Genomic DNA, 21,152 nt, shown 5'->3' with positions numbered 1-21,152 from the left:
CAATTTTATAATGCATTTCCTTTCCACTGTCCATAATTACTTGGTGTTTCAAGCTTATGGGAGATAGTGTGTTATAAAACGAAGTTTTTTCTTATGAGAGTTTAAGTTGAAGAATGACCTTTTGATGAAACCTGCAGATTGGAAAATGATTGTAATTACTTACATAAGTTGAGCTTCACAAAATCTTTAGCCTAAGTGGAGGGATCTAAAATGCAACATGAGTTTATCTGGTATAACACCTTCCACTATTATCATCTTAGGCCAATGAAAGATGCTCGTGAAAGTAGAAAATGTATTTTAGGTAGTTAGTAGGTAGTGAACACACAACTGTGTATGCTTTACTGAGTGGAACTAAGCAGCAGGTCCACAACTTCAAGAAAATACAAATGGCAACGGTCAAGATTGAAAAAGGTGATTTTTATTACAACAGATCAATTGTGAAGTGAGAACTTAAATGTAACCTATAAGATTTTGAGTAGGGTACCTCCCTCTCAAGGCACAACTAGTGGCAGTCAAAGCACTGGTGAAGGAAGTGGTTGAGCTTTTCAAGGTCTGGGTGATAATGGATGATCAGAGGAATACTGGTCACAGGGCTGCCACAAGTTTCCCCAAGCAAAATTCCCTGATATTTCTCTGATTTCTAGACAAGTTTTAGCACTTACTCTGACAAATTTTGATATATGAATGGTACATAAAGACATAAGTTAACAGAAAACTTCAAGGACTTCTGTATTTTTAAATGTGTGAGCAAAAATCTGAAGTACTAACACCAACATCTTTTGTAATGAACTGTTTTTAGTTGGAGAAAGCAAGCCAAGTGGTATATATGTTTCATGAAGAGCACTGATGTTATTTTACTTCAATAAAATGAAACATATTTGGTGAAAAATTTAAAATACCTTCACTGATTTCAGGAAAAAAAGGGTAGGCCTTTTGAAAGAAGTGTATGACAGGGAAGAGTTGTGTAAACCAACACTACAGGTGACCGCCAATAAAATGTTGGTTCTACCACGTTTGTTACTGTCAGTTATTACCCACTGTGGTATGTCTATTATTTTACAGGAACTGTGTGGTTTTTCTTTCAAGACACGCATGAGCACATAGCGTACAAACTGCCAGTGACTGTCACACTTTTCTTTTCCTTATCGTCCATACTTTCCAATGTATAAACTACTTCTGAAGTGCCACAATGTAGTAGAATAAATAAAATGTCTATAAAATGCTGCACTGTACTATGTATAAGGGGTGTTCAAAAAGAAATGAGCCGGAATCATAATTACAGAAACCGGTACCTGTATGTTAGAAGTATTGACCTGGCTGTTGAGACACTTGTCCCATTGTGACACAAGGCAGTGAATGGCTGTGTCATAAAATTCCAGGGGTTGCGATGTTAACCAGTTCTGCATGTACAGGTGGACGTCGTCGTCTGTGGTAAATCATTTACCCCTCAAAACCTTTTTAAGGGACCCAAAATGGCATAATCACAGGGAGAGAGGTCCGGACTGTATGGAGGGGGCCAAGAACCTCCTATTTGAATTTTTGCAGGAGTGCCGTGACTGTGTTGGCCTTATGAGACTTTGCATTGGTGTGGAGCAGAATGACCCCACAGGCGAGATTGCCAGGTAGTTTTGATTTGATCGCCTGGCGAAGGGTGGTCAAGGTTTGCAAGTAATGCTGGGCATTCACTGTTGTCCCGTGCTACAGGAAATGAACCAGAAGGGGGCCATCTTGGTTCCCTTAGAAAGACTCTGAGGGGCAAACAATTCATCTCGGATGATGACGTCCAGCTGTGCAGAATTGGTTAACATCACAGCCCCGAGAATTTTATGAGACAGCCATTTACTGCCTTCTGTCACAGTGGGACAAGTGTCTCAACAGCCAGGTTCAATACTTCTAACAAACAGGTACTGGTTTCTGTAATGAAATGAAAATGAAATGTCGTGTGACGAGGGCCTCCCGTCGGGTAGACCGCTCGTCTGGTGCAAGTCTTTCGATTTGACGCCTCTTCGGCGACTTGCGCGTCGATGGGGATGAAATGATGATGATTAGGACAACACAACATCCAGTCCCTGAGTGGAGAAAATCTCCGGCCCAGCCGGGAATCGAACTCGGGCCCTTAGGATTGACAGTCTGTCGTGCTGACCACTCAGCTACCGGGGGCGCACTGGTTTCTGTAATTATGCCTCTGCTTTGTTTCTGTTTGAATGTCCCTTACACTTGCAGTGAGGCAGTTACAATTCCTGAAATCCATTGCCCGTGGCCTCTGGACTGCCGAGGAGCACTGCAGTCCTGAGTCAATACATAAACCATGAAAGTCCACCACATTACGCCACACACAAGGAGACCTGGCCTGCATGCAGATTGGTGAGGCTAGATCCAGGCAGAGCCTGCACTTTAGTGGGGAACATTGGCCTTGATTTTGGCTCGCCATGGAAGTCCACTCCTGAGGGCAGCTATTCATGTGTCACAGACACCATGTTGATGAAGTCAGACTGTGGTGATCAATCCATGCTACAGATAACTTGCGCAAATACTCTGAGAATCAATACTAATGAGGATAGGTAGCAAATCACTGTAAAGATGATTGCCGAGTCACAGACAGGGACATAGAAAAGACAATCAAGCTCTGAAAAATATTTAGCCACAGCTTTTGTCCGAAAACGAGAGCACACACACATTCACACTATCACTCAGACAACTCGTGCACACTACTGTCTCCGCCCACTGCATCAAGTCTCTGAGAATCGGGGGGGGGGGGGGGGGGGGGGGACTCTTCACACCTCCCTGTCCCTCGTCAGCAGCTGCTAGGCTAGTAGCAAGAAGTGGTGGCAGCACTGACTGCAAGCTGAGGGGAGTGGTAGAAAGGGGAGAAGCAGTAAGAATGAGGGAGTAGGGAAGCGGTACACATACTATGTTGCGGCCAGCCAGCAACTATGCAAGACATTTCGGTAAACAAACCATTTCATTTACTGAGACAAAAACCAGATTTTTCCAGCGTTTTTTCAAATTTCCCGGACACATCTGAAATTCCCTGTTTTCCAGAACTTGGAGCAACCCCGGGTCAGTGGCTGGTTAACAGCTTGACTGGTGTCAGAAGGAGATGGCATGGGAGCTCAGTTTGTGGGTAAGCTGTATAGGACCTGGCTGTCAATAAAGGCTATGGTAAGGTTATCACTATATTTTGACAGCTCCTGTTTTCCTCTGCAGATGTGACATTCATGGGTGCTAAGGCTGTACGGAAGATACTTATTGACACATAAAAGGTGACAGCTGTCAAAGTGAAGCTGCTGTTGACACTTGGTGCACTTGATATTGAACAGATTGATTTTGATATTGAACAGATTTATTTGTGGCCTCTTACACCATCCTGCTATGCCTCCTGTCCTCGTGAATCCTTCCCTGCTTCCTTCCCACCTCCATCTACCCATGCAATTGCCCTCAATAATTGATAACTGTCAATCTTGCCATGCATGCTGGTTTGAGCATTTGGGTGCCTGTGTGGATCTGTGTGAGAATGTGTGTACTCTTGCTAGAGAAACAGCAAGAGCTTGAAAGCTAGTGTGAATACTGTATTCTTTTGAGTGCTTCTATGTGCCACACAGCAGACAAATTAGAACTATGTTAAAAACCTTACCCAGCAACATCTACCCTTTCTTCATCACCACTACTGGCAGCAACATCTGATTCCGGCTCCATTTTAACTGAGTTTTCTTCTTCCTCTTCTTCTATCTCATCTTCTTCCTCATCGTCATCATCATCATCATCATCTTCTTCATCATCCATTACTTCATCATCATCTTCGTCGTCATCATCATCGTCATCATTTTCTTCATCATCAACTGCTTCCTCATCTTCATCTTCCTCCTCTTCAGCAACTTCATCTTCATCTTCTTCTATGTCATCATCCTCATCCTCCTCTTCTTCATCTTCCATTTCCTCCTCCTCTTCCTGTTCCCGCATATCAACGTCTTGTTGCTGCTGAACCCGAAGTTGTGGGCGTCGTTGCTCCTGCTGTTGTTGCTGCTGTTCTGCTACTTTGACTCGCTTGGCATCCTCATTCACGTCTGTGACCATAGCATTTTCCTCAGGTCTTTTCAAGGAACCATACTTCTGCTTTAACCAAGATTCCATTAAGGCAGCACTCGCACCTAGTTTAGGGCGACTGAAACATACATAACCCACACTGTATAATATAATATAGAACACACACATCACCAAATTTAAAATGTTGTGGATTACAAGTCAATAAATGAAAACTTAATGATGGATTCATTACTTGCTTACCTGTCCTGGGTAGTTCATATACAGAAAGTGAATGCTTAAGAATACTTAGTAATAGGTTTTTCCCCATAATGATTATATATTCAAGCACACTTGATTATCAGCTCTGCAAAACACACATCCATTATTTTCTCTATAAATGAAACATTTGGTTTGCATAATGGATTGTCATGAACAATATCTGCATTCTGATAGCTGCCATACCTTCTGCACCAAAAAGTCACTAATACAGTATATAGTGTGGACACTGCTGGACGGCACATATGCAGTGACTGAGCTATCCTCCGACCCCTACGCTGAAGGTATTACTAATGCTTTCACAGAAAAGCATCACTCACCAAACTTAGTCCACAAACAGATTTCCTGTGGCATATCTGCACACACACACACACACACACACACACACACACACACACCAAATTTTCTGACCTTGCTCAGGAACCAGCTGCATAGAATCAATCCCGTCATCACCCAATATAATCCAGGACTAAAGAAACTAAACAATGTCCTACACCACAGTTTTGAATATTTGTCATCATGCCCAGAAATGTAGACCAGCCTACTGACAATTTTTCCCAAACCTATCAAAATGGCATTCTGCCATCCATCTAATTTACACAATATCCTAGTCCATACCTACACCAACTTACTTCCAACCCGTAGTTACATGGGTCATACGCCTCTGGTAGACCCAAGCTCAAGACCTGTCCAATAATACAGCTGCCATTCTAGTTCTGTTGTGGGCTTATCCTATCCTACAAGAAATGAATGCACTCATATCACATATCAGCTCTACTGAATGTTCTGCACAATACATTGACCACCAACCAACTGACCACCCGAATGAATCATCACTGCCAAACTGCTGCCAACTGCAGGGTTGACAATCCAGTAACAGGAAATGTTTGATTTCAATGGCAACCCCCCCCCCCTCCCTCCCTCTCTCTCTCTCTCTCTCTCTCTCTCTCTCTCTCTCTCACACACACACACACACACACACACACAAACCTTCTTTGAATTACACAGATGGGAGTTATCATAGCAACACAATCTTTGTTCCCGTAATTCTACTTACCTTAATATCCAGAAGCCCCACATCAACCTCCACCCCTGCCCACTCGTCATCCAGCATGCACATCCTGTTCCTCAGTTTCCCTCTTCATCTTAATCTCGTACTCTACGTTGTCATATTGTCAGCACAAAACTCTCTGTCTGTAACCAGGAACGAGCTCACAGGTGCCACAGTCCTATCTTGGACATCTGCTGCCTTGACCTCCCATCAGCCACCCTTCCCCAACCCTCCTCCTCATCCCCCATATCCTTTCTCCTCTCATCAACTACACCTGACACAAACCCTCACCGCAGTCAAACTCCTCTCATCAACTACACCTGACACAAACCCTCACCACAGTCAAACTATGTAGACAACCAGGACAATGTAGTTGTTCTGGTGTGTGTGTGTGTGTGTGTGTGTGTGTAAGAGGGGCATGGAGGGGGAGTGGGGCAGCGTCACACACTCTACAGCTCTGAAAACTCATTGACCCAAAAGCTAGCATGTTCTAAATCTTTTTTATGTGCCCTTCGATTACTGAGGAAGTAGTATATTCATATATTGACGACTGATGAGATGTGTTTATGGGAGATGGATGAGGAAGGAAACAGATCATGTCCTTTCCACAGAAACAATCCCGACATTTGCCTTAAGCCATTTAGGGAAATCTCAGGAAACTAAATTTTGAAGGCCGGTAGGGGAATTTGAGTGTGTCCTGAATGAGAGTCCAGTATCTTTGCTCATTTAGAGAATATCATCTCAATAACCATATTACCAGAACACCTTTTACACCAGCTGAAATCCTGATGGTCCCCCATAGAATCAAAGGCCTAGGGGAATTATCTGAGATATAGAAGGATTTCTGGAATAATCTCTTCTTGGTCTCCTTAATAAGTTTGTGGCATCTGGCTGAACTACTCAAAATGCTACGAGGTTCTCTGCAGTTGGACTGCATTCGAATCTATCAAGTGTATCTCATTTTCTTCCAACTGTAGCACACTATGCCTTGTTCCACCATGATACAGTGTAATATCCCACCTGTCCCAGCTGGAACGTAACATAATTCATTGTTTCAATGTAGTGTTATTGTAGATTTTTTTTGTTTATCTCCTTTGCCATCGATTAGAGACTCACTTGAGCAAAATGAATCTGTCGCCAGGCCACTTTCACTTGTTACAAATGAAAGAAAGTAGATTACCTTCTCTCATATCGTAGTTGTGGTGTTAAATGCACACAGACTGAAGAGTTGCTCACATGTGTATTTGTTTGAGTTACAAATAAACATAAGTATTATTATTTGCATTGCCTGCATAATTTCAACCACCTTCACTTATCATTCAATCCAATTATATGTTCAAGTATTTCAACAGCAGCCAGCTCAGCAGACAAGAAAGCAAAAAAGAATGGAAGAAAGAGAAATTTTTATATTAGAGCCAGTGGTCTCTGTAGTCGTCCTGAAGGATTTCGAATACATACACAAGTGATGTAATGGATCATATCTGTAATGTGATCCAACCATCTGGATACTGTGCCCACTATCCATTTAGCATTGCACAATCTACTGAATGCACTAAGACTGGGATGTTGTCACTAGAGTGACAATTGTTGGATACTCTAACAATAGGCAGTGTCAAAGAAGGGAAACAAAACTGTGAGCAACCAATGGTGGAAAACTATCCTGTACCAGTGGTTTAGAGCATGCACTAATTCATGTTCAGAATGCATAGTTCTTTTTTCAGCATTAGGCTGTCTTTTCTGTCACAGTAGCGTGCATTGGCAGAGGTCCATACACACAAAGGAAGAAATGAATGGTCAAGGAATTGGGAGGAAGTGGGTGTCTGATGAGGCTGTTGAGAACCTCCTGGCCCAGGGCTTTAGGAGATGACGGTCACTAGCTTATAAGGCACAAGCACTGTAACATTAACTGCTTGCAAGATGGAGAAGAAGAGGCAAGGAGGTGTATATGTCTCTGATAAATATGACTTCTCCTCTCAACACTTCCCCACGAGTTCATCTTTGTTGGGCCTACAAACCCTTTGCACAAAGGCATCACATTGTTAACTCCTGCTTTTATTATTAAGGAATCTGAAATTTCATTTAAAAACTCGGCTCCTGTCACTGTGTCACACCATGCATGTTTAACTGGTCCCCTTGTGTTTTTCTTTTATTCATTAAATTACCATTTTATGGTATCCAGGACATTCCAATGATTTAAAATCACTATCCGTTTTGCATTTTGGATATCAATTATACAGATAAGCCATTTCTAGTAAGTACAAATTCTTCAGCAGAGAACAATAGCGCAGTGGGGTGTGTACCAACTACTGTGGGTAACAGACTAGAATTATCCAACCCAAAAGTGTCTGCTGGCTATAAACACAGTACAAGGTGTTTCGAAAAGAACTTTACAACTTTAAAAATTCACTTAAATTTATTGAAAGAAGATATAGAGATGGGTTTAGAGTTGCTTTGTAGGGAAACACACACAGTTTTTTTACCTTAAACTAAAGATGTATGTGGCTTCCATTGGTTATCATGCACACATCCCATTGGAAGACAATTTCTTCCCAAGTTTGCTGTAGCATTACAGATGTAAATTGCTCAGTGGTGGCGTAAATTCTTGCTGTAAGTTCAGATAGAGAAGCTGGCATAGGAGGTACAAACACGATATCCTTGATGAATCCCCCAAAAAAAACGTCAAGTGGCGTCAAGTCTGGGGAACAAAGAGGCCATGAAATTGGCACATAATGGCCAAGCCATTGACCTGAAAAGCGGTCAATGAGAAAATACCGGACATCAGCCAGGTAGTGGGGTGGTGCACCATCTTGCATTGAGTAAACATTTCCTTCTTGGTCATCCACATCGATCTGTGGTATCAAAAATTGTTGAAACATATCCAGGTACACTATCCCATTAACGGTTGTCTCGTGGGAAAAAAAGGCGCTATACACTTTGTTCTTGCTCAATGCAGCAAAAACGTTCAGTTTAGGGCTATCATGAACATGTTGCAATGTTTTATCCTACAGTTATTTGTGTTAACCTTGCCACTTAAGTGAAAAGCTGATTTTGTCCAAGAAATGTTCATCCTCATGTAATTTATTCAACATATCTGCACAAAAGTTCTTGCGAGCAATTTTATCAGTGTCTTCTGTACGGTTTCAAATGCAAACGGTTTCTCAACACATGCCAAACACTTGTATGTGAGATTTGCAGTTCGCGAGATGCACAATGGGTTGATTTAGTAGGGCTGTTGACAAAACGTTGTCTCACTTGCTCAATGACGTCAGATGATTTCTCATGTGTTACTGAGCACCCTGTTTCTACAAAACATTTATGCCACTCATAAATTGTAGGAGAATCTTTAGCGTAATTGAAACAGAAATTACGCTGAACTGTTGTTGCTGGCTTTGATTCTTCAAACCAAAACACACAGAAAGCGCGCTCGGGTCCAGTGAAGGCAGCCATCTTTAACGCAACTGCCGCTAGCGCTCCTTATGTTGCGATTCGGCAATAGAAAATTACACGATACAAAACTTTATGTATTTCTCTAAAAATTGACACAACAGTCACCTCTGTAGGTACTATGAAGTAATTTATATGAATTTTCAAAGTTGTAAAGTTCTTTTTGAAACACCCTGTACACTCTCCTTTCAAAGAAGGGAGTGTACAGTCCAGTTTTCTATCAATGGCATGGTCATTAGCCTAAGCCATTTGTCAGTCAGACAAAGAAGAGGAAATAATTAGCCACGGTCTGTTCACAGGAACCACCCTAGTGTACATTTTCAGTGGTACAGTTAAACTATGGAAAATATAATCCTGGATGGCTGGATGGGGATTTATTCAAGGGTTCAATCCTCATGAACAATATCCAGTCTTAACATTTCATCACCTCACTGGGTTGTCTTTCTAGACACAACAGGAGGTGGGTAAATCAAGCTATGAACGTGTTCGTTGGACAGCATTCTTAATTTGAAGTGAAATGACCTGTTTTAATAACATGGAATGCTCCACTCTTTCATGAAACATGATCTACATAGGTGACACAGAAGTGGAGCCAGCTCTACAGTTTAATCGATAAAGAATGTAAGAGCTACTCCATTAGACTCAAGAGTCCTTTTTTACTAATGACTGGTTGGCTTTTGAGTTTACAGTTATCTGACAAGCTGTTCCACTGATGATTAAAAGTGCAAATGGGACCTGATCAACTCTCTATGAACTCACGTGACACCACAAAAAGTACAGCTTAATTAAAAAATGAAAAACAAATGAACAGATGAATTTGATACAGTAAGTAGCTACTATAATGCTCTATTTTATGATATCTTCTCATTATTTATTTACATTCAACACCTATCTATGTAATAATTATTTAAGCATCAGTACAATAATTAAAAAAAAAAAAAAAACTCCAATGGCTGCTGATCTTTTAGTGTTTAAGTGCATAGTATTAACATTCAGAATCAGTCCTCTACAAAAATAAAGACATGTTGACACAGTTCCAATTGCATACATTAACAATTGCATACATTAACAAGATAGATACTGCCTACAGGAAAATTAAAGAGACCTTTGGAGAGAAGAGAACCACTTGTATGACTATCAAGAGCTCAGATGGCAACCCAGTTCTAAGCAAAGAAGGGAAGGCAGAAAGATGGAAGGAGTATATAGAGGGTTTATACAAGGGCGAAGTACTTGAGGACAATATTATGGAAATGGAAGAGGATGTAGATGAAGATGAAATGGGAGATAAGATACTGCGTGAAGAGTTTGACAGAGCACTGAACGACCTGAGTTGAAACAAGGCCCCGGGAGTAGACAACATTCCATTAGAACTACTGATGGCCTTGGGAGAGCCAGTCATGACAAAACTCTACCATCTGGTGAGCAAGATGTATGAGACAGGCGAAATACCCACAGACTTCAAGAAGAATATAATAATTCCAATCCCAAAGAAAGCAGGTGCTGACAGATGTGAAAATTACCGAACTATCAGTTTTATAAGTCACAGCTGCAAAATACTAACGCGAATTCTTTACAGACGAATGGAAAAACTGGTAGAAGCGGACCTCGGGGAAGATCAGTTTGGATTCCGTAGAAATGTTGGAACATGTGAGGCAATACTAACCTTACGACTTATCTTAGAAGAAAGATTAAGAAAAGGCAAACCTACGTTTCTAGCATTTGTAGACTTAGAGAAAGCTTTTGACAACGTTAACTGGAATACTCTCTTTCAAATTCTGAAGGTGGCAGGGGTAAAATACAAGGAGCAAAAGGCTATTTACAATTTGTACAGAAACCAGATGGCAGTTATAGGAGTCGAGGGGCATGAAAGGGAAGCAGTGGTTGGGAAAGGAGTCAGACAGGGTGGTAGCCTCTCCCCGATGTTATTCAATCTGTATATTGAGCAAGCAGTAAAGGAAACAAAAGAAAAATTTGGAGTAGGTATTAAAATTCATGGAGAAGAAGTAAAAACTTTAAGGTTCGCCGATGACATTGTAATTCTGTCAGAGACAGCAAAGGACTTGGAAGAGCAGTTGAACGGAATGGACAGTGTCTTGAAAGGAGGATATAAGATGAACATCAACAAAAGCAAAACGAGGATAATGGAATGTAGTCAAATTAAATCGGGTGATGCTGAGGGGATTAGATTAGGAAATGAGACACTTAAAGTAGTAAAGGAGTTTTGCTATTTAGGGAGTAAAATAACTGATGATGGTCGAAGTAGAGAGGATATTAAATGTAGACTGGCAATGGCAAGGAAATCGTTTCTGAAGAAGAGAAATTTGTTAACATCGAGTATAGATTTAAGTGTCAGGAAGTCGTTTCTGAAAGTATTTGTATGGAGTGTAGCCATGTATGGAAGTGAAACATAGACGATAAATAGTTTGGACAAGAAGAGAATAGAAGCTTTCGAAATGTGGTGCTACCTACAGAAGAATGCTGAAGATAAGGTGGGTAGATCACGTAACTAATGAGGAGGTATTGAATAGGATTGGGGAGAAGAGAAGTTTGTGGCACAACTTGACTAGAAGAAGGGATCGGTTGGTAGGACATGTTCTGAGGCATCAAGGGATCACAAATTTAGCATTGGAGGGCAGCGTGGAGGGTAAAAATCGTAGAGGGAGACCAAGAGATGAATACACTGAGCAGATTCAGAAGGATGTAGGTTGCAGTAGGTACTGGGAGATGAAGCAGCTTGCACAGGATAGAGTAGCATGGAGAGCTGCACCAAACCAGTCTCAGGACTGAAGACCACAACAACAACAACAACAACAACATTAACAAGTGCATACTTTAACAAGTGCACAAGTGCATACATTAAGAAGTGCATACATTAACAAGTTTTAAGATGCACTATTGCAGTGTACACTTTCTAAGAAATAAAGAAGACTGCCATAACGGATAAGCAGAAGTTTAATATTGAATTCCTCTGATGCACACGGAGGTTTATGCAACTGTAATGTTACCTATAAAGTAACTGTAATTTCCCCACTCTATATACCACTGAAGGCAGTAAAAAATGTGTATGGATAGTAACTTCACTTTCATGCATGAATTATTCCACTTATAAACAGAAGTTTACCAACTAAGCTGTGTACGGGGAAGTTATGCCTAAGTGAGAAGAATTCAGTTTCAGTCAACTCTTGGTGTGATATGACAATGAAAGTAAATAATTTTGAAAGTAAAAACCGATAAGCCTCATATGCTACATAATATTAGAAAACAAAGTTTGTACAGATGGCAACTCTCACTGTAAAGATGGACATCCAAGCCTTATTAAATTATTAAAGTTCACAAACACATGACTGCACTTACTTAGGATCAATAGGCTTCATGCACTCGTCATCTTTATTACGTGAATTATTCACAATATTTGATACTGGATGATAAGCAAGCAACTTTGGGGCTTTCAACAATGCCACAGCATCAATTGGCGCCTTTCCCGCTACATCGAGCCACATCTGTGTAAATATAAAATTTACGGTAAATTTTTCACAAAATTATGATCAACAGATACACTGCAAAAAATATTTAAACAAGGGTTAGTAAAGTAACACTAAACAAATCATAGCAGATAATGAATACTGATGTACACAAACAGACGCAACTCAATCACAACTAGTCTGCAAACACATTCTGTAATAGTGGGTAGGAAGAATTGACAAGTTTTGGGGGGAAAAAAAGCATTATAATTCATTGGGATATTTCTGTGGTTCTCAGAAATCCACCTGATAGTATGTTTAGCTTTGAAATTTATTTTTCCCAATGGACTGTTTTGGATGACTAATTCAAACCTGACCATCTGGGGCCAATGTCGAAGATTAAAGTTGGGAATAACTACTATTTATATTGTCACAGTCCATCTAACCCAAGATCTAGGAGTCTCGCATGTATAGTGACACTACACATATTGTGATGTGTTAAGACGAAACTTATTCCACAGGCTATCGAAAATGACTATCAAGTTGAAACTGGTATAGCCACAGCAAGAGTTTTGGCTATAAGAAACTTTGAATTTTAGGAAAAGTGACTAACTGCTGGCGGAAAATTAGCCACATTTTTATAATTTGCATTTTTGAGATGGGGTGTCCCAGCATCAAAAGCCCTCATATACACAACAGACGTGGTTCATGATTTGTTGTGTGTGTGTTTAGTCTGAGAATGGAAAGAGAGACACCCACCAAACTTCGCAAATTTTTTCAAAGTATTTCCCTGACTGTCGATACACCACTGCCACCAGTGAGAGTTTTCCAATTCTTTGGATCAGGATAGACGTAGGCTGCTGTCATGACCACTACACATAAGTATATGGTAATTAACTTCTGATATTTATTCTCTCCTTGGTGTTCTTTATTGCATCTAGACAAATGATAACTACTACTTCATGTGGATGGTAAAAAGAGGTAACCTGTCAATGTTCTTACAGTCCTATGCTATGAAGAAACATGAGTATCACTACATTGTTATGGAGAAACATCACATTCCCGGACAACATATTCCATGTTTTTTCTTTCTAATAAAATTTTGTATGATGCTACATGGGAGGAAGATGGGGAGGGGGGGGGGGGACGAGAAGAAAGACAGTTTAGAGTTTAATGCCTCATTAACATGGAAAGGAAAGATTGCTACTCACCTTAAAGATGACCCACTGAGTTGCAGACAGGTACAATGAAAAGTATCTTACACATTGTATCTTTTGGTCAAATCCTTCTTCAGCAAACAAAACACACACATTCATTCACACACGCAAGCACACGAGGCCACTACCACCAGCACCTCTGACCAGCCCTGTGTGCATGATGGGTGCTTGCTTATATGAAAATGTGTGTGTGTGTGTGGGGGGGGGGGGGGACAACCTATTCTATTTCATAATGACACATCAATAATTATCACATCTGTAATAGTCTCTAGCAGGAAATGCTTTGATGTGCAGCTTCTGAAGACAAAATTTAGAATTTCGACCTTTTTCATTATCTTCTAGCTTGGCACCATAATGATTATGCAGCATCTGATAGATAACTTGTCACATTAGGGCCAAAATTTTATTTGACACTTTAGCAACTACAATTTGATCTTTTTTTTTGTGGTTTTAAGGCGCACAACTACAGTGGTCATTAGTGCCCAGACTAAGTTATGAATGCACTGCGAGGCACAAGGTTAAAACAGCCACTAAAAGGGACAACACTATAAAAGGCACATTAACAGGCAAGGGATTAAAAGAAAACAGCATAATCAAATATTCTTAGACAGGTTTGTCAAGTGGATAAAACGTAGAACGCAAGCAGCTGCTTCCGGGTCATCCGCTAAAATGGCATCCAGACTACATGGCAGGCTAAGATCAACGCGCAGTGTATTAAAATTGGGACAAGACGTTAAAATGTGGCGTACCGTGAGAAATTGCCGACATGGGCAGAACGGCACTGGCGCAGCCGTCAGCAGATGGCGATGGCTGAACCGGCAGTGTCCAATTTGTAACAGGGCCAAAACGACCTCCTCCTGCCGAGAAGGGCGTGAAGAGGTCGTCCAAGCCATGGGGAGAGGTTTCAAGGCCCGAAGCTTGTTGTCAGTAAGTGTAGCCCAATCGGCAAGCCACAGTGATAAAATGCGCTTACAAATGACCCTGCTAAAATCAGATGAAGGCACACAACAAGAAGCTGTCCGAGGCTGGAGGACCGCAGCCTTGGCTGTGGCATCTGCAGTTTCGTTCCCAGGGATACCGACATGGCCAGGAACCCACATAAAGGTAACTGGAGAACCGTCGTCCACCAGCTGCTAAAGAGAGCGTTGGATCCGGTGCACGAAAGGTTGAAACGAATACGGATCACTGAGGCTCTGGATGGCACTCAGGGAATCAGAGCGGATGACATAAGCAGAATGTCGGTGGTGGCGGATGTAAAGAACAGCCTGGGAGAGGGCAAATAGCTCAGCTGTGAAGACCGAACAATGGCCATGGACCCGGTATTTGAAACTGTGTGCCCCGACAATAAAAGAACACCCGACACCGTCATTGATCTTAGAGCCATCTGTATAAATGAAGATCGTATTAAGGAACTTCAAGCGAAGTTCGACAAACCAGGAGCGGTATACCAAAGCTGGGGTAACCTCCTTCGGGAGCAAGCTGAGGTCAAGGTGAACGCGAACCTGAGCCTGGACCCAAGGTGGAGTTTGGCTCTCGCCCACTCGAAAGGTTGCAGGGAGTGAAAAATCAAGGTGCTGAAGGAGGAGACGAAAGTGAACTCCAGGGGGTAGCAGGGCAGAGACATACAACCCGTATTGACGGTCGAGACAGTTGTCATAATAGGAACGATAAGACGGGTGTTCGGGCATTGACAATAGCCGACAGGCATACCAACAAAGCAGTATATCGCACCGGTAGGTTAGTGGCAATTCCTCGGCTTCAGCATGAAGACTCTCGACGGGACTGGTATAGAACGCTCCGATCGCAATACATAACTCCTGATGTTGTATAGAGTTGAGGTGGCATAAGATGGACGGCTGTGCAGAGGAGTATACAAAGCTCCCATAATCCAGCTTTGAGCGGACGATCGACCGATATAGGCGAAGTAGCACGGTTCGATCCGCTCCCCACGACGCACCACTGAGAACACAGAGGACATTTAGAGAACGGGTACAACGGGCAGCCAAATATGACACATGTGGAGACCAGCTAAGTTTCCTGTCAAATGTAAGACCTAAAAATTTTGTTGTCTCCACGAATGGGAGAGCAATGGGACCGAGACGTAAGGACGGTGGGAGAAACACTTTGTAGCGCCAGAAGTTAATACAGACCGTCTTCTCGGCAGAAAAACGGAAGCCATTGGCGACACTCCAGGAGTAAAGATGGTCAAGACAACACTGAAGACAGTGCTCCAGGAAACATGTACGCTGCGCGCTGCAACAGATGGTAAAATCGTCCACGAAAAGGAACCTGATACATCAGCTGGGAGGCAATCCATTATTGGATTTATCGATATAGCGAAGAGAGCGACGCTCAAAACTGAGCCCTGTGGCACCCCATTCTCCTGGCGAAAGGCGTCGGACAGGACAGAACCCACACGTACCCTGAACTGTCGATTCATTAAAAATGCACGAATAAAAAGAGGGAGGTGACTGCGAAGGTCCCATGTATACATGGGTCATGGTGTCAATGAGTTTTTCCACTAAAACACAAGAGGTTAAGATGCCTTCAAGTTCTGACACTATCAATAATCTAAAGAGCACCTGTTATACCATCAAACTAACACCTCAGCAACTACAATTTAGTCATGGTTACAAAATATAAGGAGTGACAAAAAACACAGCTTCTCACACAAAAATTTATAATTGAAAGCTCAAACCTGAGTAAAGAAACCATTTCAGTTAAAATTTATGGAGAGAAGGAAATACTTTCTGCTTACCTCAATGGCTTCATCATTCTCCAAAACAACTGGGATCCTGTGATGGATGTATTTGAAATCATCATTTGGTGTGGTTGTGAAGACAGAACAACTGTATACTTTATCACCCTGTAGGATTGAAACTCTATTTTTAATGCAGTATAAAATTTAGAACAGAACTCCTAAAAAATATGGCATAACAATAACATTTGCAAATTTCAACAACAGCCAATACTACTCAATTATATTGCTGTTTACAGAAAAAGGTTTCCACCATCAAGTACATAGTATGTAATTTTGACACTTCAGTCTCTAGATGGTTTTAGTGAGAATACCAATGCGTAGGGACAGGAAAATTTCATGATAACGCTAACAAGAAATTATTGGTTTTTAATGAAATAACACAAAATCAGTACTTTTTTAAGATTTCACAAAATTTGTAATTTTGCTATATAAAAAGTCATAAATCTGAGGAAAGTAGTTTACTAATATTTGTAACTGACAGTTACTGAATGTTAAAATTGCATTTTGTCTTCAAATCTTCAAGGCTGAGGTTCGTGTATCTTAAAAATAACACTTCATTTTCCACCTGACAAACTTTGATGTTGCAACAAAAATAACACCAAATTTGGAAAAAACAATGAATTTGGCAAAAGTTACAAAGAATTTTGGAAAAATAACACGAATCTAGCAAATAATAACTGAATTTGACAGAAAATCACACCAAATTTGCCAAAACAACACTGACTTTGGCCATTAAATAAAATGATTTTTTCCTGTCCCTACAAATACGTATCTTGTATGCAGTGAACAGTCACAAAGAATGGATAGACTTGCCCCTAGACTTGCCACAGCCTGTGCATTAAACAAAACTGATATATTTTGGATCTGATGTGGTTACTGAGATAAGAAACTATCACTATGCTTTCAGAAAGGTCACAATACAGTAAGACTGTCTGTTAAATGTTAGTGGTCAGGCTTAAGTAACGCATAACAACATTTTGTAAAGTACCTTGTATTTAAGGAGGACTTATTTCCCATTTTGGCAACAAAAGAAGAGTGAAATACTAGCATGGAAATATGTTTATTCTGCCATTACTATAATTCTTTTGCAGTTAATACATTTCAGACAACAAAATAACCAATATTTTGTGTGGAGAAAGAAGATCCTAGACAGCTGGCAGCACTGCTGCCAGGTTTCAAGTATGAAGTGCAAAAGACTACCATCAGTACTGCGTGAAAGCTTAAATCACCAATAACTGTGGAAACACTGAGGTGTTGCATAGAAAAATAAACATCACATTACACAGTTGGTCAAGGTAGGACAAGTGAAGCAGCTGCAGAAAGCCCACTTGACAGTCATGGATCTTCTCTAATGGTCCAGACAAGAGGCTTCAAATACGCTGAAAAATCTAAGGGAGGGTACTGACAACATTATGAAAAGGACAGAGTGCTACTCACTGTACAGCAGTGACATCCACAACAGAAAGACTGCTCAGCAAGTAAGCTTTCGATTAGAAGGCCATCTTCTGAATCGATCAACATACACTTATTTGCTTAGCAGTCTTTTTGTTGTACCTGTCTGTCACTCAATATCTCCACTATATGGTGAGAAGCAATTTTTTTCATAATAATAATAATAATAATAATAATAGTCATCATTATTCCAGCCTAGATTTACCACTGTTTAGGTGAAGGTACTAAATGATAATGACACTGAATTTTAGGATGCAAAATAAGGCAATTATTCATAACACTTATTACCTCAGGAGACACCCAGATATTGTAAAGTCCCGCTAGGGCCAAAAGCCTTGGTCCTTTCCAGCCTCCTTCTGCAGTCCACTCAAGATTCCACGTTTTCCTGTCATATATATCAATCTGCATCAAATAGAGAGATGTATTACAAAATCACAGAGCCACTGTCAAAAATCATAAATAAATCTGAACAACACATTCTGTTCCATTAGCTGTAATTTTAAAATTAAAAATTTAATTAAACATACAATATCAAAAAAGATAATCAAGTCTCAAACCTACATGGAGCTACTGACAGTAAAAAATAGAACCTCAAGGGTGACAAATGAATATTTGCATTACAGTTACTTTCTACAGATGACAAACATGTAGATAGATAAAGAGCGAGAGCGAGAGAGAGAGAGAGAGAGAGAGAGAGAGAGAGAGAGAGAGAATACTGCCTCCTGACACAAACGTGAAATAATGAGACAAGGAAGGAGTATCAAAGAAAAATATACTAACACTATAATGTTTCAGAATTAATGTGTGTTTCAGAACTTGGTGCATGCAGATTCTGACATAGTTTTCTGAACTAGTAAGGGACTGTGTGAAGAACTTTTACAGGGTGTACAAATGGACAAGAAAAAAATTCTCAGATTTTCCCTAGATTTCCCAGTTAAAAATACACTTCTTTCCATATGGAAATATACTATAACACTGATGAAAGTAAATTTTTTTCTGTGTTAAGTGACAATATACTTTCCCTTCGAGATGCAAAACTTATCAATCCTTTGAATGGTGAAGGTTTTATACCCTGGCATAGAACTTCCCAGCACATGCACTGCATATTTTCGCATTACGAAAGTATAAACAGGTATTCCAATAAATACAGTAAGGTAACTTCCAAAGCACTAAAATCAAGATTGTGATGCACTTTTGTCAGTCAATCATAGCTCAAGTTACGTGATCTCATCAACCAATAACGGCAGAGATTCAGAGCCTAGGACACGTGATGTAGTCAGTCAATAGCAACGGCACTGTTTAGTAGTGTGGTCACACAAATAGAAAAAAGTTAATGGATTAAATTAATATATGTACAGTACAGGTACAAGAAAAGCTAAGCTTTCACATATAACATTGGTCGTCAAAAATTTTTTGCCCTTGAGCAAACTTCTGATTACTTAGGATTTTATTACCCAGAGGGGCCACCTTTCTACATGGTACAATATGAGGAAGCTTATAGATAAGGCCTTCATTCCAAACAATGTTGAAGGCAGTAGTTAGATCAACAAATTCTACAGATGTTTTCAGCTTCATTTGGTCTCCTGCCTCTATTAAGGATGAAAGAGAGAATACTTGGTCGCAGCAGCTACACCCTGGTTTGAAGCCTAAATAACTAACTATAATATGCTATAAGCTAGCACTGCTTGTTTTGTTGTATATCAGCCAATCAAAAAGTTTATAACAGCAGCTAAGAAGAACGATAGCTTTCTACCTTGTTGCTGGGTTTGCCATGTTTCAAAACAGAGATTTTCTTTGCCTTCTTGAACTACAATGGAAGCTGACTGGTCAACAGGATGTTGATGAATAATTCTGCTATCCATTACTTAGCACATCCTCCCATATGGATCAGGAGTTCTGGGTGTATACCATCAAATCCCATCAAATCCCTGTGCCGTAATATGTTTGAGGTGCTTCAGTCTGGTGTCAATGTCTGAAACTGTTAAGTGACAAGCACATTCTGATGAGGGAGATGCCGTCTCTCTTTCACAAAGTTGCCGTTTAGTATGTCTGGTAAGTTTCTCGCTGGAGGGATTCCTGATGCAATAATGATGTGGGTAGCGAACTGTTCAGGTGTTACTTCTGGATGTTTTCTGTGTACTGGCACACTTCCTCCCAATATCCTCAGGAGTCTCCATGCATTAGAGAAACCTAACGTTGGAAGTCAAAGGTCATGGGGAAAAAATGAGAAAAAGAAGAGTGCAAGATAAGTGTTTAACATTCCATTGATTGTAAGGTTTTTAAAGAAGGAGCACAATTTCAGTTTCGGGAAGGTTAAGGAAACAATTTGGTTGTGCCCTTTTCAAAGGGATCATTCCAGAATTTGTCTTATACAATTTGGGGAAACCAATGATAGACTAAGTCTGGATGGCTGAACAGGGATTTGTGCTGCTCCCTCCTGCACAAGTCCTGTGTCTTACCACTGCACTGCTTTGCTTGGTAAAAGAAGGGGAAAGGGAAGAACCCAGAGTGTCTGTAGTCTGGGCCACACAGTAATTTTAAGTAGTTGACTCAGTCACAAGACCGGTGTGTTTTGTCTTTACACATGAACTCTAGAAGTCTCATTACAGAGTATAATGAAATGTATCGTTACTGCCTGGTTGTCACAATATTCTTTCAAAAAGAAGAGGAATAAGCATGTACTGTAAAATGAAACTTATCTTACAAGGGGCAATCAAAACGTTTCTGTTCGAAGGCTGTACAGTCCAGAATCGGTATGCCAATCAGACAAAATTGCTGCGAGCTTGGAGGCAATCATCCCACTGAAACACCAGGTTGAAGATACCTGTGTGGTAAAACACTGTGTCCTGCTGCATGAAGGAGGGTTAATGGCTTGCTGCAGATCCACCTGGGAAGTCTCCTCCCAATGCTCTCGAATCCATCCGAAAAAGTTTTTATAATCAAGATCCAAAGTTTCACATGGCCTCAACAAGCTGTCGGAAGTCCCGAGGAAATATTGAGCCATGTTGCCTCTATAGCCATCCATAATTGTGAAAGTGTTGCTAGTGCAGGATCTTGTGCACAAACTGACCTCTCGATTATGTCCTGTAAATGATCAATGGGATTCTTGTCGAACAATCTCCGTGGCCAAATAATTTGCCTGAATTGTCCAGAATGTTCCGACAAGGCGCATCGCAAACAATGGTGGCCTGGTGACATGGCGCACAGAAATTCCAGAGTTGAACGGCTACAAATGGTCTCCAGGTAGCTGAACAAAACCATTTCCAGTCAACAATCATTTCAGTCGGACCAGAGGACCCAGTCTACTCCACGTAAATGCAGCCCACACCATTATGGAGCCACCATCAGCTTGCACAGTGTCTTGTTGACAACTTGGGTTCATGGTTTCTTGAGGTCTGCATCACGCTGTAGCCCTATCGTCAAATCTTACCAATGGGAATCGGGACTCATCCGACCCGGCCAAGGTT

The 21,152-nt window shown here is 40.9% G+C and overlaps 1 protein-coding gene across 2 annotated transcripts in view; it reads right to left on the bottom strand.

Annotated features, from left to right (window-relative positions):
* The window catches only part of LOC126251983 (abasic site processing protein HMCES-like), a 96,596-nt gene that overhangs the window by 57,467 nt on the left and 17,977 nt on the right, over positions 1-21,152 (bottom strand). For both annotated transcript variants that reach the window (XM_049952756.1, XM_049952757.1), the window contains exons 4-7: positions 17,974-18,087; positions 16,231-16,338; positions 12,149-12,294; positions 3,635-4,162 (exon numbers count right to left, since the gene is read on the bottom strand). In XM_049952756.1, coding sequence (XP_049808713.1) covers positions 3,635-4,162; positions 12,149-12,294; positions 16,231-16,338; positions 17,974-18,087 — 896 coding nt within the window. The remainder of the gene's footprint in view (positions 1-3,634; positions 4,163-12,148; positions 12,295-16,230; positions 16,339-17,973; positions 18,088-21,152) is intronic.

Source organism: Schistocerca nitens, chromosome 4 (assembly GCF_023898315.1).
Source record: "Schistocerca nitens isolate TAMUIC-IGC-003100 chromosome 4, iqSchNite1.1, whole genome shotgun sequence".
In the NCBI taxonomy this organism is placed as follows: domain Eukaryota; kingdom Metazoa; phylum Arthropoda; class Insecta; order Orthoptera; family Acrididae; genus Schistocerca; species Schistocerca nitens.
The sequence above is the reverse complement of the archived record's forward strand: the minus strand, read 5'-3'. Positions and strand labels throughout refer to the sequence as shown.